General features: G+C 48.4%; 1 protein-coding gene across 8 annotated transcripts in view; it reads left to right on the top strand.

The window, feature by feature from the left end:
* The window catches only part of arhgap21a (Rho GTPase activating protein 21a), a 69,690-nt gene extending 53,233 nt beyond the window's left edge, over positions 1–16,457 (top strand). For all 8 annotated transcript variants that reach the window (XM_076971224.1, XM_076971225.1, XM_076971223.1 and 5 more), the window contains 18 exons: positions 265–2,188; positions 5,530–5,676; positions 5,844–5,943; positions 6,041–6,083; positions 6,284–6,403; positions 6,662–6,961; positions 7,465–7,529; positions 7,664–7,812; positions 8,201–8,343; positions 8,601–8,756; positions 8,870–8,948; positions 9,092–9,165; positions 10,607–10,696; positions 10,788–10,913; positions 11,032–11,073; positions 11,365–11,470; positions 13,942–13,973; positions 14,546–16,457. In XM_076971224.1, coding sequence (XP_076827339.1) covers positions 265–2,188; positions 5,530–5,676; positions 5,844–5,943; positions 6,041–6,083; positions 6,284–6,403; positions 6,662–6,961; positions 7,465–7,529; positions 7,664–7,812; positions 8,201–8,343; positions 8,601–8,756; positions 8,870–8,948; positions 9,092–9,165; positions 10,607–10,696; positions 10,788–10,913; positions 11,032–11,073; positions 11,365–11,470; positions 13,942–13,973; positions 14,546–16,171 — 5,322 coding nt within the window. In that variant the 3' untranslated portion in view covers positions 16,172–16,457. The remainder of the gene's footprint in view (positions 1–264; positions 2,189–5,529; positions 5,677–5,843; positions 5,944–6,040; positions 6,084–6,283; positions 6,404–6,661; positions 6,962–7,464; positions 7,530–7,663; positions 7,813–8,200; positions 8,344–8,600; positions 8,757–8,869; positions 8,949–9,091; positions 9,166–10,606; positions 10,697–10,787; positions 10,914–11,031; positions 11,074–11,364; positions 11,471–13,941; positions 13,974–14,545) is intronic.
* The last annotated feature ends 1,922 nt before the right edge of the window (positions 16,458–18,379 follow it).

Here is an 18,379-nt window from a genome sequence, read left to right as displayed (position 1 = left end):
CGTGGAGACTCACCGTGAGACTACTTGCTCAAGAATGCTGAGACGTGCTGGTCCCTCAGACCGCCACACTGAGCCTCTGGTTCAGCCGCGTTAGCTGTCAGTGTTTTCTCATTATGTGTTGTGTGTTCATTGCTCTCTTCTCTCTGTGGTTTTGGGTGCGTTTTAAGCAACGTGATCACTTCCAGCAGTTCAAAGTTCTACTATTTGTAGCAGGACCAGTTAGTACTGATAGAGTATATGAACTGACATCTGCTCTCTTTCCAGGCCTATTCCCACGATGCATACCTCAAAGGAAATGAAGCATACAGCGGAAATGCCCAGAACATCCCCGAGCCTCCTCCCATATGCTACCCGCGGATAGAAGCTAAGAGCGCAGGCATGGTGCTAGCTGAAGGGTCTCCAGGGCCCTCCGAGGCCTTGTGTGGGGCGGGGCAGGGGGCGGGGCAAAGGGCATGCCGGCGTTCTAATCCCGAGCTGGGCTACCGCATGGAGATCCCCGTTCCACCTTTATCCCCGCCTCCCTCTCAGGTCGTCCAATCCCAGGCTGTGGTGCGTGTGTACAGCGAGAGCGCAAGGGCAGGGGCGGAGCCTGCCGTCTCGGAGCAGCCGCCCCCGCCCACCTGGTCCGGATCCACTCCCAGCCACAGGACTGAGGAGAACAGGTACTCCCCGCCGCCCGCCGCGCCTCCCCCCGACTCTGCCACGGGCTGGGCCCGAGGCCCCGTCTCCACCGCCCTCTCTCCCGCCGCAGGGGCCCAGCTGCAGTGCAGCCCCAGCAGGGCCCCAGAGCTGGCGGGCTTCTCCAGCCCCGTTCAGATACACAGCCAGTCCTACCCCGACGTCTCCCCCACCGCCGCACCCTCGCCGAGGCCCACCGAGGCTGCAGCGCCCGCCTCTAGCCCCTTCGCCTCCGCTACCACGTCGCCCTGCTCCACCCGCCCCAACATCGACTGGAGGAACTACACCACCTACAAGGAGTACATCGACAACAAGCGGCTCTATATGTACGGCTGCCGGACCATTCAGGAGCGCCTGGATAGTCTCCGGGCAGCGGCGGCACGCGGGACACCCGACCACAGCAAGCAGCCGTCGGGCTGCGAGACGGGACGGGCCGTGGGCGGAGCCCAGCTTCGGCGGAGGAGCGCGTCTCACGAACGGGGTCACGCGAGCCCTGCCGTGGCTCCGCCTCCCCGAAGCGCATCTCAGGACAGGCTGTCGGGGGCGGAGCGTACGGCAACATCGCGGGACTGGCCCCGGAGTGCCTCGGAGGACACCATCATGTCCCCGCCGGTGGGCCTGCACAAGCCCCGGGCGCGCTCCTGGGACTACCTTGGTAGGCAGAGCGAGGGCGGGACTTCGCTGCTGGGGAGGCGTGGCCATGCGGAGGCAGAGGAGAGGCCACTGCTTTACGAGGCCGGCAGGCAACCCGCCGCGTTACGCACAGCGGCCCAGCCGCACAGAACCGCGAGTGGGTACGCCCATGACCGGCGAGGTGGGAGTTTCCCAGGACTGTCTGCCGCTCCACTCTTGCCCAAAGGTACCGACCCGACGCTGAGCTCCAGAACGCAGAGTCTGGGCGACACCGCTGCTCCACAGCCGGCCCGCCTCGCCACGCAGACGTTGGTCCCGAGCTCGCCCGCTACCTCCTACGTGGCCTCCGCTCTGGCCTCCTTACACGCCAGCAATGGCAGCAGTGCAGGCACAGCGCCCCCTGAAGACCAAAGGCCCGCGGCCAACCACCTGCCCCCTGCACCGCAGCACGCACAGCGGGCACAGACTGAAAGCCCGCATGAGTCCAACGGGGAGGCGGGGCCTGGAGTCGGCTCCGCCTCCTGCACCGCTCATGCCAAAAGCCCCAGTACACAACAGAGTGGCGCGTTGCCCACCGGCAACGGCTCCGTCGCGGGGCCACACCCCTCCAGGAGGGAGGGGGAGGGCATCGAAGGCGCCGATGTCACAGTTGTGGTTCTGAGGCGGCAGAAGTCAGGAGCTCCGCCCCTCCGCCACCCCTCCTACATCCAGGCCGTCAATGAGAGCGAGGGCCCAGGAGACAGACCGGCTGACACGCCCACATGCTGGCTGCCCAATGACTCCCGCCGGGACATGCACATGCTGCATCTCGGGGAGCAACACAAGGTCTCAGGCTCCTCCCACCTGGACGACTCACTGGACTCCATCCCCTTCATTGGTGAGAGACTGAGGCTTTTTTCTCACATGAAGCACTAAATCTAATACTCAAGTAGAACTGATAATAATATAGTCCTCAGAATAATGATAACAGAATTATTGCTATTAGTACTATAGTGCTATATTATTATTATATTTATTATTATAGCTCACTTATTGGAAGTAATGGATAATAATTAATTAATTTTAGTACTTTTTTCCACAGTATGTGTATTTATAAATTCATGAATGAATTGAATTCATTTTTGTCACCGTATGGTGTACATCACGGTATGACATAAATGTCATTGTATGGTGTCAGGGGCTCCTGGGGTGTGGTTGCATGTGTTGCATGTGGTTGCATGTGTTGCATGAGATTGCATGTGTTGAATTGTTGTACATGAGGAGTGTGATGTATTGGTACATTCCTTCTGTGTTCCTATTTAAAACAGTATATGTAGCTATAAGGAAAGTATTGAGGTTAAAGGGTTGATGTTCTTCAGAGCTATTACTCTGACCCTTCTCTGCAGTGTATAGGGCAGACATGCTACATCTGTCAGTACCCTGACCTATTAATGTCCTGTTATTACCCTGACCTGTTAATGACCTGTTATTACCCTGACATGTTAATGTCCTGTTAGTACCCTGATCTATTATTGACCTGTTATTACCCTTACCTGTTAATGTCCTGTTATTACCCTGACCTGTTAATGTCCTGTTGTTACACTAACCTGTTAATGTGTTGTTATTACCCTGACCTGTTAATGTCCTGTTATTACCCTGACCTGTTAATGTCCTGTTAGTACCCTGACCTGTTGATGTCCTGTTATTACCCTGACCTGTTAATGTCCTGTTAGTACCCTGACCTGTTGATGTCCTGTTAGTACCCTGACCTGTTGATGTCCTGTTATTACCCTGACCTGTTAATGTCCTGTTAGTACCCTGACCTGTTGATGTCCTGTTATTACCCTGACCTGTTAATGTCCTGTTAGTACCCTGACCTGTTGATGTCCTGTTATTACCCTGACCTGTTAATGTCCTGTTATTACCCTGACCTGTTAATGACCTGTTATTACCCTGACCTGTTGATGTCCTGTTATTACCCTGACCTGTTAATGTCCTGTTATTACCCTGACCTGTTAATGTCCTGTTAGTACCCTGACCTGTTGATGTCCTGTTATTACCCTGACCTGTTAATGTCCTGTTAGTACCCTGACCTGTTGATGTCCTGTTATTACCCTGACCTGTTAATGTCCTGTTATTACCCTGACCTGTTAATGACCTGTTATTACCCTGACCTGTTAATGACCTGTTATTACCCTGACCTGTTAATGTCCTGTTATTACCCTGACCTGTTAATGACCTGTTATTACCCTGACCTGTTAATGTCCTGTTATTACACTGACCTGTTAATGTCCTGTTATTACCCTGACCTCTGAGGCTGTGTGGGGATATGCTTCCTGGGTTTTATACAGTATTGATAAGAGTAAATACTGTGTGCTGAGGCTAGGACAGTGTAAACAGCTCTGTGAGGATATGCAGAGGGCTGAGAGCTATAGACTGTGAGGATTAGAATGATAGTGTCTTATTTAATAACAGCTTGAGTGAGTCATTTTCAGTGCCTCAAAATATTTATATTCTGCTGTTGTTTACTCAACTTATGCTATTACTTATGCTATTGATGCCAGTGCTTGTGGTAGTTGTGTGTGCGTGTGCATATGTGAGAGAGACAGAGAGAGAGAGAGAGAGAGAGAGAAAGAAAGAGACTTTACACTTGAAGATGAAATTGTTAACTAAATATGAGAATATGGGAAGCCCCTTGACGGGCTCATAGTGCACCAGCCTCAGGGGCCATCTTGGGAAGTGTCAGTATCACAGTGATGAGACATGACCTCATGCTTTAGGTTGTGCTGTCTGAAGGATCTTTTCAGGTCTCGTTTGGAGCATCAGGATTTGCTTGATTTTCATGCATAGCCTGCATCACATGAGGGGTGTGGGTGTGGTTGGGTGGACGTGTGTGGTGCGGGTAGGTGTGGGTGTGTGTAAACCAGTCAGATGAATGGGAAGACTGGCCTTCAGTCATTGTATACATGTAGCAGAGACTTAATGTGCAGTGGCACCTTATCCTGAACTTGGGGGGGGGGGGGGGGGGGGGGGGGGGGGGTATGGAGGATGGCAGTTACAGAGTTATTACTGCTTGGCAAAACATCCTCCACCTGCATAGACCTGCTGGGACGGGACGCTCCACCACCTCCACCTGCTCATCACTGACGGGACGTGGCGGGACTCTCTCCCACTCCACCAAGCACTCCACCGGCACACACCAGCACTCCAGCTCTCACTCTCCACCCAAGCCCACAACATAAGAATGAATCACCTTCTGTCATTTCCTGATTGGGCAATACCTAGACTAGGATTCTGTTCCAAAGTAAATACCTTGATATAATTCATAATAATGAAACTATGAGGGTTCATGTAAGCTTATTCATGATAGAATAGACTTGTATGCAATATGCAATCTGAATATGGAGGTGTGTGTGTGTGTGTGTGTGTGTGTGTGTGTGTGTGTGTGTGTGTGTGTGTGTGTGTGTGTGTGTGTGTGTGTGTGTGTGTGTGTGTGTGTGTGTGTATAAATATATAGCATTCCACTGTTTAGCCTGGTTATTTAGTGTAACTTGTGTTTATGTGCATGTGGTATTGTAAGATTGTAAGGTGTGTGTATATGTGTGTGTGCATGTTGCAAGGCTGTTTGATTACAGCTGTTTGCCAAGTCATTTCTGATCAGTTGAAACCCTGAAACCCAGAGAAGCTCATATGGAGGTGCAGGGTATCTGTCAGCTCCTACACACACGCCCTTAAGCAGGATCACATCGAGCATCCATTACAGTCCACTGGAAATATAATTTGTATGTGGCCTGAACTGCTTTGACTGTTGAGTCGTGATCATTTAAATGCAGCTGCTTGTCTCTGTGTGCATGTTAGCTGGCAGCATCTCACTGGGAGAGGATATAGCCCAGACAGCAGACAAGAGCTAGCTAGGACATGTTCAAGATATGTGTCATAAAATACTGCTGATGATGTAATGCATAGTAAATGTTCTCCCTTTAGTGTGTGTGTGTGTGTGTGTGTGTGTGTGTGTGTGTGTGTGTGTGTGTGTGTGCGTGCGTGTGCGCGTGTGCGCGCGTGTGTGTTTATTGATATGGAAATGTGTGTATGGATATGTGTGCTTATGGAAAGGTATGGAAGGTCATATCTTGCCATAGTTATGTATAAGGTCCTGTGTCTCTGGGGCTGTGTGTCCTCTTCTGCCAGTGTCCTGGTTGAGGTGTGAACAGTAAGGCAGTTCCTGTTGTGTTCCTGCAGATGAACCGTCCAGTCCTAGTGTGGAGCACGACGTGGCCCACATTCCTGCATGCGCTGTGATCTCCAGCACGCCGGTCATCGCCACCATCCCGCCGAGCCCCACCTCACCCTCTGCCCTGCTCCGCCGACAGTTGTCCCACGACCAAGGTGAGATACGCTGGGAACACACCTGCAGCCGACCCGTCCCTGCTGGGACGGTACCTGCAGCCGACGTACCTGCAGCCATGCTGTCCCAGGTGTCCTCGCTTCTGTGCAGCCGGCTGACGCCTCGTCTAACGTGTTCTAACCGAATGGGGATTTTGGGATGTCTGCAGACTCCATGCGGCTCACGATTCTGGAGTCGGATTCCGGTACCAAAACGGAGCGATCCAAGTCCTACGACGAGGGTCTGGATCATTTTCGGGAAGCACGTGGGTATGTGACACGCTGATAATACCACACACACGTCTGATGGCTGTACTGCTGATGATGAGTGTGCTGTCCAGGGAATGATGTTTTTGTGTGTGTCTAGGAGGTCGATAAAACAACTCCCTGGACTCAGAGGCCTTAGGAAGGTAACACAATAGTACACTCTCTTTACACTCTTTCAAATTCAGTTTGGTTAAATGTATACATATGTGTGTGAGAAGGTTCAGGAGAAATGACTAATCAAGTGAACTGGTGTGAATGAGGATGAACCTTCTAGATATTTCTCAACAAACTCAGATATGAGAGTGTAGTTTTTGTACTAACGTGTTTCTGTGATGTGTTCAAGGCTGTGGACAGGTCTTCTGAAGACTCCGGCTCCAGGAGGGACTCTTCTTCAGACGTCTTCAATGATGCCACCAAGGAGGGGCTTCTCTTCTTCCGTCAACTAAACTCGGACAAGGGAAAGGTAACATTTCACTCTCACACACACACCCATGTAACTTCCGGGCTTCCTATAGGAAGATTCATGAGAGTTTTCTGCTCAGTTTTACTGTTTGATAACCAGATAAAGTTGATACACATATTTGAACCCCGTCCATTTACATCCGCTTATTTGGCTCCAGATCACGGGGGCAGAACCCTAAGCAGATGCCCAGGCTTCCCTCTCCCAGGTATTTGAAACTGCATTCTTATAATATATCATCTTTATTCCTTTTCTCTCTAGCGTGTAGGCAGTGGCATGCGACCATGGAAACAGATGTATGCAGTCCTCCGTGGCTGTTCCCTTTACCTATACAAGGACAAAAAGGAGGGGCAAGCCCATGCCAGCTCCCAGACCGAAGATGAACCTCGGCCAATCAGCATCAAGGCTTGCCTGATTGACATCTCCTACAGTGATACAAAACGGAAGAACGTGCTTCGGCTGACCACGTCGGACTGCGAGTACCTGTTCCAGGCCGAGGACCGGGACGACATGCTGTCCTGGATCAGAGCCATCCAGGAGAGCAGCAACCTGGACGAGGAGGTGCCACACTTGTCCCAACAGCACTCACGTTCACACCAGATCACTGTTATTGTTGTATGAGCCCACTGAGATGGTCTCAGACTAACATACACTACACTGCATGAGCAGGTGGCCTTCCGTGTAGACCAGGTGACATCACTCAGGTTTCTTTATAGATCAGAGCTCGCAGTGAAAACATGTTGAACATTGTTACTACGTGGACCATAGCGTGCTTCTGATTTAGTCTTCCTGTGTGGTTGTAGTAAGCTGAACAGCAACGCTATCCTTCATCGCACACATGGCTAGGAAATACGTTTGCTGTTCCTGTGGTTTGAACCCTTTATAAACTGGATCATTGAGATGGTCTGTGTGGATTATAATCACAAGAGCCATAATCATGAGAAAACGTCCTGAAAAAGGTTGTTAAATAACCCGTGACATGACGGTAACATGGCGCCTCCCTCTGGTGAGCTGCCGGCCACTCATCCGAATCCTTTCGGCCTCTGTCATTTATTTTCCATTAGAATGCACTGATTACGAGCACAGACCTCATCAACCGCAAAATAAAGGAGTACAACACTCTCATGAGGTAAGAGGAAAGCTGCACTTCACCACCCACTCAAGGAGCGACCCACTGGGGGTTGTGTCTCTGTGGTTTTTGACGTGTGTGTGTGTGTGTGTGTGTGTGTGCGTGTGTGTGTGTGTGTGCGTGTGTGTTAAAAGTCCATCCAGCAGTAAAACAGAGCCATCTCCCAAGTCCTCCCGCCAGTCCCTGAGTATCAGACACACACTGCTGGGGGGGAAAGGGGAGAATAAAGGGACTAGTCTACATTCACCCAGCAAGGAGCAGGAGAGGAGGAGCTTGCACAAAGGTAACTCCGCCCAGGGGGAGGAACGGTGATTACTGTGCCACTACAACACCACAAGAAAAGTGGAGTTGGATTAGCTAGAACTGCCATCTAGGCTGGATTATTGATTCTTCAAAGGCCAAATTAATATAATATACATGCTAGAAATAGAAGTTCAGGCCATTATCAGACCTGCTGCGGATATCTGTCCCTTATCCTGACAGATTTTTCAGGAAAGAACATTTTAACGTGGCCATAATCTAATGTACTTGGTTCTGATATTCAGTCACATCCCAAAGGCCCTGCAAATCATAGGATGATTGTGTTCAGATAGGCTTGGACCTGCAGCAGTATTGCGGCAGGAATATCAGTGTGAATTTACAGCAGAACGTTTTCCTGTTGTCCTTTCTAGATGACACAAGCCCACCTAAGGACAGAGGGCCATGGAGGAAAGCCATCCCAGGGCTCATGAGGAAGCCCTTTGAGAAGAAGGCCTCTCCAGGGGTCACGTTCGGCGTGAGGTTGGACGACTGCCCTCCCGCACACAACAACAGAGTAAGAACACAGGAGACGCGGCCGGTCCTCACCCTCGCATCCAGCAGCGTGTGTGCTAGCCGGGGCGGCTAGGATAGCAGAGGAGTTCCGGTCCAGTTTACAGAATAGTACAGGCTGTGTTGCTAGCTCGTGTGTATAAATAGGTTACAATTCGTGTTTTCCTATATAAGCATTCTAAGTGTGGATATTTTTGTGCAAGAAGCTGACCAAGCTGTATTTATTTTGTGTGTGTGTGTGTGTGTGTGTGTGTGTGTTAGTTTGTTCCTCTGATTGTGGAGGTATGCTGTAATCTAGTGGAGGAGAGGGGGCTAGAGTACACTGGTATTTACCGAGTGCCCGGAAACAACGCCGCCATTTCTAGTATGCAGGACGAGTTGAACAAGGGTGTGGGAGACATCGATATCCAAGAGGACGTTAGTACCCTGTGGAAACGACCGCCTCTTTTCTTCCTCATCCTCTTTCATGTCTTCATTTGTTTGTTTCCCTGTACCTTACCATGCTAATAGAATAATCCCCTCACCCACAGAAATGGAAGGACCTAAATGTGATCAGCAGTTTACTGAAATCCTTCTTCCGGAAGCTTCCAGAGCCTCTCTTCACAAATGGTAGGAGACCTAACAGAACCTCTCTGTCTAAGGTGCTTTCTGGCTCCCATTATTGTGTGTAGTTTGCCACCTGCCGGCCATTGTACAGTCACTTTGTTCCTCCTGCAAGAGTGAGTCCTCATGTCCTCCTCTGCACTTTATAGAGAAATATGCTGACTTTATAGACGCCAACAGAACAGAGGACCCAGTGGAGAGACTGAGGGCACTAAAGAAACTGGTGAGTCAGCATTCTGTGACCTGCCAATCAAACACTGTGTCACTCTATAGCTCCACCCACTCCATAGCTGTACTTTGGCCAGTGTTATCACTGCCCTAGTTTAATGTCTGACAGAGGGTGACCTTTGAGACAGATGGACAGTAATCAACTTAACTGTACGTGTGTGTGTGTACTTTTGTATTATTTTCTTGCGTTCTGTGGTGATTTTAGTGAGTGTTAAAGGCTTGCAGAAATGAATAGTCCCTGAAGAATATCTCCTGAGTGACCTGGATTTGACCAGAGGCCAGGTTCTTGGATGGATGCTTTTGACTTTTGATATTTACAGTATACTGTAAACGTGCTTGAAAAATACTAATTCTGCAAATACTTGAATAAATAATAAACTGATATGCATTTCTACATACATCAAAATGTATAATTATATTCCTGATTTACAAAAAGCCAGAAGCACAGAGCTCTCAGTCCTATATAAGTCTCCTTATTCCAGTACTACCTAAAAAGCATCACATTTCAGCCTATGATGCCAGAAAGAAGATTGATTTTCACCTTTTAATTAAAGAGCCTACACAGGTGACAAACATTAAAAATTAACACTTATAACACACCTTGTGGGCACATGATCAGAGGGATGGCACACGATTGGTGGGAAGAGGACCTGCCCCCACAGCTGTCCAGTCTCCATTTAACAGGCATACTGAGTCCTAGAAAAAAATCAACCAAGGGTCAGTACATTCCCTGCAGAAAAAACGAACACAATTTTAGAGGAACACTGTGAAATCTCCACATATAACCCCCTTGGGGACATTATATCAAGCAGGTGTATATAAAAAAGTTTCCTTCGCCTAGCAATAAATATTAATATCACCTTGGATGTTGTACCAGTAGCCAGGGCCAAAACAGAGACTGTCCCCTCCCCGTGAAGTGTTCAGCAGCTGGACCAGACTAGAACGTAGCAGGTGATGCTGGGAGGTAAAAATATAACAGACCTTTCGAGAAAGAGCTGCTGGAAAATGGAGAAAAAAATTCACTTGGGAGTTCATAGACGTCACCTGAAAAATGATAGACAGCCTTCAGGCCACCATTTGGAAGGTGGAGCTAATATATTGGCAGCTCATGACATCAGTTTGTTAGAGGTGATGTAATGATTCTTATGACATCAGTTTGTTAGGGGTGATGTAATGATTCTTATGACATCAGTTTGTTAGGGGTGATGTAATGATTCTTATGACATCAGTTTGTTAGGGGTGATGTAATGATTCTTATGACATCAGTTTGTTAGGGGTGATGTAATGATTCTTATGACATCAGTTTGTTAGGGGTGATGTAATGATTCTTATGACATCAGTTTGTTAGGGGTGATGTAATGATTCTTATGACATCAGTTTGTTAGGGGTGATGTAATGATAATGTAGCAACACTCGTCTTCTTTTTCTCCCTTCAGCTCCATGAGTTGCCAGATCACCACTATGAGACGCTCAAATTCCTCTCGGCGCATCTGAAAACCGTGGCAGAAAACTCTGAGAAGAACAAGGTGTGTGATCTGCTGGGCTATCTTGTTATCTTACGGTGCTGTAGCAGGCATCACTTTGAGCCCACTCCGTTTCTCTGCATGCTCCTGTCAGATGGAACCCCGGAACCTGGCCATCGTGTTCGGACCCACACTGGTGCGCACGTCTGACGACAACATGACCCACATGGTCACACACATGCCTGACCAGTACAAGATTGTGGAGACCCTCATTCAGCATGTAAGATATGTCGTTTCACCCTTACAAATGGTTGTGGGGTGCTGGTATCGTGCTCGCGTGGGAGGGGTTATAACGAGATGTGTCAGTGCTGACTCTGGCTTGGTTTTTGTTTTTGCAGTATGACTGGTTCTTCACTGAAGATGGTGATGAAGAGCCAGCGGTGGGTACTGAGGTGGTTCCCCCCCCCCCCCCCCCCCCCATCTATCTCTCTTTTTTTCTCTCTGTTTTGTCTGCCTCCTCTCTGCAGCTGATGGTGCTCTTAGTAAGTTCACCAGTTTCACACCCTCTTTTCCTGTCATCAAGGTAAATGTTAACCCTAACCATAACCTATATGTTATCTATAACATCAGTCAGTTCTGAAACTGACTGACTGTCTGATTGGTCTGTCTGTCTGTCTGTCTGTCTGTCTGTCTCTCCTGTCTGACCTCTACTCTACTTGTCTTGCCCCCAGACTTCAGTTCAGCAGGAGAGTGCAGTGGAGACTCAGCCCGTGCCCAACATCGACCACCTGCTGACCAACATCGGGCGCACGGCTACCTCACCAGGGGAAGTGTCAGGTAACATGCACTCTGTGGGCGGAAGCTTCTCACAAGCTTGTGTTCTTAACCCGCCCCCCCCAGTTAGACAGCCCCCCAGTTAGACAGCCCCCCCAGTTAGACAGCCCCCCCCAGTTAGACAGCCCCCCCAGTTAGACAGCCCCCCCAGTTAGACAGCCTCACTTTATATTGGAACCAAGTGTGAAAGCAGATCTGTGCAGTACTGCATATCAGATGTTTCTGAAAGCCAGTAAATGTTGGTTATACATATATAAAATAAAAGTCACAACGAGTTAGACTGCTTGTGAGATTTTGTAGGGAATTTATATTTTTATAGTTTGTCTTTTTATTTGTTATATTTGGGCTTTCAGCATCCATCGATGCATTTTATGTTTTAAGTTCCCTTGAGTTCTGTTACTGTGCCTTTTTCTGTTGTGTGTGTGGATTGTGGTTTTCCTCTGTCTTACTTGTGTTCTAGTGCATGTCTCTCCATGTATTCAAACTCCACTGGGCTGTCTCTATAGCTCTGCCTAGAGTCACACTAACATAGCATGATCTTTCCCTATAAGAGCATCCATCAAGAACAGAGAATTCTCAAAGTGAAGACCAAGCTTGCCAAACTCTGGTCCCTCTGTCCCTAGCCGCCCTCTGTCGCGTCTCCTAAAGGCCTTTGCCAGCATTCACACATACTGATCTTGACACAGGCCATGTGGGAGGAGTCTATCACACCGTGATGTCACTGATGGACTCCGTAATGTCCGTGATGGACAGCTGGAGCTGTAGGAAGAAAGAGGACTGTTGCCCGCACTGTAGCTGTCTAATCTGCAGGAACCCGCGCTTTCTGTGAGGCGGGGGCCACTGAAACAGAAAAGGGCCAAACGGGGGCAGTGAATACCGGGCACGGGGCGGCCCAGCCGGAGTGTGGGGGTATTTGTGAGTGGAGCTCGCACAGGGCAGTGCTGCTGTCTCAAAGGCTGTCCGCTGTCTCTTGCCCCTCTCCCCTTCTCTCTCTCCCTCCCCCTCCTTCTCTCTCTCTCTGAACGCTGGCCCGATGGAGAGACAGCATGGTAATGCTCCTCAGCTCTGAAGCTCACGCGCTCATACCATCTGTCACCACAGAAAGGGGTGTGCAGGGGGGCCCAGCTCACCAGTGAAGAAACACCACTCAAAATCTGACTCAGACACATGATGGAGACAAAATAAATAAAGACGGCAGTATATTAATTTCATAAGTTTTCCTTACTGGCATCATGTTTTCCTGTAGTGTTGTCTTTTCTTCGTAGCTAGCCCCTCTCTGACCGCCCCCGTCATTTCTTATCTTGGCTCCTTCCATAGCCATTTCTGTCTTGTTGTCATGACACTGCACATACTACCTATACAACTGCATCACCTCATTTTGAACTTTTAAAATGTATCTGTACACAGAATACTTCTGTGTACCTATTCAAAGTATGTACTTCCAGATTTATGTTGTACTCAAGTATTAAGAACAAACACAAATGGCAAACTTTTCTAGAAATTATTTATACCAGTATATGATGCTTATGGTACTAATTAGCCACTTTTAGATGATCAATGAAGATGGCAAGTAATATTCTTAAAGGAGGTTTTCTACTCTTTTAAAATTTAGTTTGCAGTTTCTTTTGTTCTCTGGCAGTGAGGGGCTTGGTTGGCTTTGCTGTGGTGCTGACCTGGTTTGGAGTCTCTGTGTAGACTGTGTAGACTGGGTAGACTGGGTAGACTGTGTAGACTGGGGAGTGAGGGCTGTGTACGGCGGTAGGGCTGCATGTCACACTCCGTCCCTTTGCTCCCGCGCGGTGTTCAGCCTCTACCGTGCCGTCTCCTTCGCCTTCCTCTGCTTTCATGAGGGCTTCCACGCCCCGGCATGAAAGGCTGATACGTTTTCTTACTCTTTATGTATTCACAAACTACTTTTCTCTTTATGTTTCTCTTTGTTTCTTTGTTTGTTCATTAGTTGAATAAATATTTTAGGCTCGTTGTCCTCTTATGGATTATGGTGTGGAAAGGGCACCACCTGCTGGTGGATGTGAACATTAGCGTAACATAGCATAATAAGCTTAGTGCTCATTCATTCATCTGCATGCGCTCTCTCCATTCTTTATCTCCATTCGCATCTCCTGTTGTTTGTCAGGCTTGTCATGTACAATTCATTCACACAGTGATTACATTTTTCTCTCTCCCACTCTCCCTGTCTCTCTCTCACTCTCCCTGTCTCTCTCTCACTCTCCCTTTCTCTCTCTCCCACTCTCCCTGTCTCTCTCTCTCCCACTCTCCCTGTCTCTCTCTCTCCCACTCTCTCTCTCTCTCTCACTCTCCCTCTCTCTCTCTCTCTCTCTCTCTCCCTCTCTCTCTCTCTCTTTCATTGTCTGTACTCATGGATGTTTAGGTTCATTGTCAAAACTGGGACTTTACATCTGGTGTAGTTTTTGTTCATTTCCTCACAGTCTTTCTGTCCTTTTCTCCCTCCACAGATTCACCCACTAGTGATTCTGCTAAATCTAAGGTGAGTGTGAGTGTGAGTCAGTGGCTGCTCAGTTTCCAGCTCTCTGGTGGGGTGAGTGGAGTTCTCAGAGCAACCCCAATCCCCCCTCCACCTGCTACTCCCATTCCTTCATGAAACCCCTCTGCAGATCCTTCTAGAAGGACCAGGGTCCACTCGAAACATGCTTTTTTTTTACATTCATCATGTTTTGGGGGAGAATAAAATCACTCCGCTTGTCTTTTGCTGACATGCTGCACATGTGCTGGATGGACAGGATGCTGCTTCCTGGGGCTGTATCACTGCCGTGTGGCTCCTTCAGCTTTTGGCAGCGCTGCTAATGGTGCCAGTGTGCTTTTGAGCTGCCATTCTTTCACCAGAGCCCTTACTCTTGTGACTTTGTCTCCCCCTGGTGTGAGCAGGTGGAGTGGCGGGTTGGCCAGGCACCTGAGCAGTCGCTAGGTCTTTGATTACCTGTGTTTAACGTTGCTACAGTAGTTCTCAGTGTGGTTATCTATTTAACAGTCTTCTCTGATTTTGTTCTGTTTCTCTCTCTATCTCTTTATCTGCCTCTCTCTCATCCTGGCTTTCCTCAGGGCTCGTGGGGGTCAGGGAAGGACCAGTACAGTCGCGAGCTGGTCTCCTCCATCTTTGCTGCGGCCAACCGCAAGCGAAAGAAGCAGCAAGACAAACTCTTGGCCAGCAGCTCTGACGATGACCTGGATCCTGTCTTTCCTAAGAAGGAGCTCCCCAACCAGAACCAGAACCCGAAGCAGGGCCAGCAGGCTGCAGCAGGACATACCTGCCCCGTCCCACATGAGCTTGCTGCTGGAGCAAAGCATGATGGGAAAGATGGAGAAATCACACCGAAGAGCCGAAAGGAGCACAGGAACTCTTTCTTCGTTCGAGAAAAGATCCAGCCCACGCAGCCATCACCCTCCCCAAAACACTCCGTCTCACCCAACCGCACCCCGGCACCCCCCAAGCACTCCCTCTCTGACCCGCCTTCCCAGGTGGATGAGACTACCTCAGATCTGGGCACCATGAGCTCTGGCGCCTCCATGCCCAGGAGCAGGCCCAGGAGATGGGGCACAGTGCCCCCTGCTGGTCTGGAGCTGTCTCCAGTTGGGCCTGCAGGAGCTTCTGCCACTGCAGAGGTAAGCTCCATCACCTCAGACTACTCGACCACCTCCTCCAACACCTTCCTGACGGGGGTGGAGTCAAGTGTTTTCAGTCCAGAAGTACAATCAGTGGCAGAGAGCCGGGGTGGGGACGAGGCCGATGACGAACGCAGTGAGCTCATCAGTGAGGGACGACCAATGGAGACAGACAGCGAGAGCGAGTTCCCCGTGTTCACCAGTGAGGGCGCTGCCACTTCTGCCTTGGACTGCTTGCCTGGCAAGTCTGGGCCTACTAGAGAAGTGGACAACGGTGCCCAAAAACCAGAAAGCCGCCGCCTTCTACCGTCACATAAGCTGATAGAGTGCGACACGTTGTCCAGGAGACGGTCTCTACGACAGAAAACAGACAGCGAATCGTCCGTTGAGGGTGGGGCCAGCGGTGGGGGGCGGGTGCCAAGCCGGAGCGAACCGAACCGCCTCTCTCGTGTTCTGGAGGCGATGAAGAAAGGGCGTTCCAGCGGCAGCCTGAGCTCCACCTCCTCCTCCCGCAGCGAATCGGAACGCGGCGAGCCGGCCAGGCGGCTGAAAATCACAGAGAGGCTCAAGTCGCACCTGCGCTCATCTGCGGACGACATGTTCGGCCTGGGTGGGCAGAGGAGCCGCTCGTCTGAGGTGGGCAGCAGGAAGAAGGGTGTCAGACGACGACACACCATGGGCGGGCAGCGGGATTTCGGGGAGCTCGCCGTCATCAACGACTGGCGTGAGCAGGGTGGGCCAGACCAGGGGGCGGAGCTGTCTCCTGCTGACCGCCCCAAACCCCAGCGTGGCACGCGTGACGTGTCCATCCGGGACTGGATTGCACGTGAGCGCTGGCGGGGGGCAGGGTCTCGAGCAGGCGTGCAGCCCAGCAGGTCAGAGGTGAAGGCAGGCGGTGGAGAGGCGCTGTGTAACCCTGCTTCAGCCCCGAACCCCCAGATGAGCATGGACGAGGTGAACGGGGGGGCAGGGGTGCAGGGGAAGGGCCTGACCCTGGGCACTGACGCACACCCACACAGACTGTCAGGAGCACATGTCCGCTCCCGATTCTACCAATGCCTATAAACAACTGCAGCCATCTGTCTGCGAGCGTGAGAACGTGAGAGCGTGAGAACGTGAGAACGTGAGAGCGTGAGAACGTGAGAACATGCATGCGTGTGTGCAAGGGTGAGTTTGAGTGTATCTGGGTAGGAATAGATAGATGTATAATGAATGAATGATAGATGGATGGCAGTGAATGGATGCTAAAGAGTTAGGGTTACTGCACAATATTTTATCTTTTTAAACGACTCCTGCCCTTTTTAAAACAAAGTATATATAAATATGAAAATATAAATATATATATATATATATAAATTGTGTGTGTGTATATATATATATATATATATATATATATATATATATATATATATATATATATATATATATATATATACATAAATATATATGTATGTGTATAGGCTCATAAGAAGAATAACTGGAGTAAATTGTATTGAATATTTGCTTGTAATCTCACTTTGACAGACAGTACTGGAACTGGTGTATTAATGGAGCTTTTTCTGGAAACCCCAGTAATATGAAGGCACTCCAGCTTTAGGAGACTCAACGAATGTTTACTCTCTTTCTTGACTGACAGGAGAGCATAATCTCTGTCTTGGACAATAAAGCATTCATGTGATTATTACTGAAAAACACTAACGAAAAAGCATCTTTTTTCAAGGAATGAAAGTCATAAAAATCTTACATGAAGAATGTACGTGCTTGCTTTCATACTAACGGACAAGTAGTTGCTCTTTACCAAGGTCATTATTGAAACATATATATCTAAAAAATAATGTGTGTACATAGTTATTTCTGTACAAGAGATGCTTTTGTTTTGTTATTCTGAAGTCAGGGTCAGGGTCAGGGCCTGTTTGTTAGTTTGTTTTCTTTCAACGGTGTGTTGAAGCAGCCAGACATTAAAGTGGACAATGTGTGAGAATGAAGTGATTTTATTTTTCTACAGGACTGCATGACAGCTGAACCCCAGTGAGCGCCAGAGCCCTGTCCTCTGTGCTGGTACTACAATGTTCTCTTTAGCTGGGGTCCACACTCTGAGGTTGGGCATCACATGCAGTCATGGTTGCTTATGAAGAAGTGCCTCATTTAGTTGGCCTTGGGAACAGGGAAAGGTGCCATTTTGTTGTTGCTGTTGTTACTGTCACGTTAAGATGTGAAGAAAACCGAATTTTATCACCAGTCTACATTTTGATAAATGATGTAAACCAGAATCAGGGCTTCCTCTAGTTAAGCCTTCCCGGTGTTAAGCAGTCTTACTGTCTGCTGCTGGTCCATTTTGTACAAATTATTTTACATTCACTATGGAATTTATTAAAACAGTAACTTCAATTTAGATATTTTATGTTTTTTGTTTCCTCGTTCCATTGGTCCAAAATGGGATGAGACCAGTACAGAAACCTGCATGAGGCTGCAGAGACTGATATAGAATGGGCATGATGTCATGATTCCTTAAGCAGATTCCATCTTGCTTGTTGACAACCAAATGCAAAAAATAAAACAAAAACAAAAAAAAAAACACTGGAAATAAATAATCTTTTGAGAAAAAGTGTTTGGGTTTTTTCTATTAATCATTGTTGCTGTTTGATTGGTGTAGCTCAGTAGTGCACTGCTATACTGCATCATTCACACAGATTACAGTAGACAACCTGCAGAATGGTTCAGGGTGTCCGGCTTTATGTAATATACTGGACATGGAAATGTTGAATTCTTTGCTTGCTTTCTCTTTCTGTACACAATTCTACATGGTCCTTGCCCATGACAAAAATGTTTGACATCCTTGATCTAAATGTTTATATCTGGGAAGGTATGGGTGCCTACTGACCATGTATTTGATGTACAGTGACTACTTTGTTTGTCATGTCCCAAAAGTATTTATGTCAATGATCATGTCAGTGTCATGAGAATGACAAGCTCTTGTCATTAATCCCGAACATGACAGTTAAAATACTTAGCCATATTGTAAAATATCTGTGTACTCAGTAAACATTTTCTGATAGGTAGGGTTTTGAGGACAATCACTGGAAATGCACAAAGCTGCACATATCAATAGCAATATATTACTTTTTATGGAGATTGTGAGAGGTAGGACTGGATTTACATTCATGCCTTTTACAGTTTGTACAGACAACTTTACTGTATTGATAGACCCTTTTATTGCAATACAGAAAAATACAAGACCCATAACACTCCATAGCACAAAGAAAAAAACTATTA

The sequence above is a fragment of the Brachyhypopomus gauderio genome, chromosome 13, assembly GCF_052324685.1.
Source record: "Brachyhypopomus gauderio isolate BG-103 chromosome 13, BGAUD_0.2, whole genome shotgun sequence".
NCBI classification, from domain to species: Eukaryota; Metazoa; Chordata; class Actinopteri; order Gymnotiformes; family Hypopomidae; genus Brachyhypopomus; species Brachyhypopomus gauderio.
This window is presented reverse-complemented; position numbering and strand designations above follow the sequence as displayed.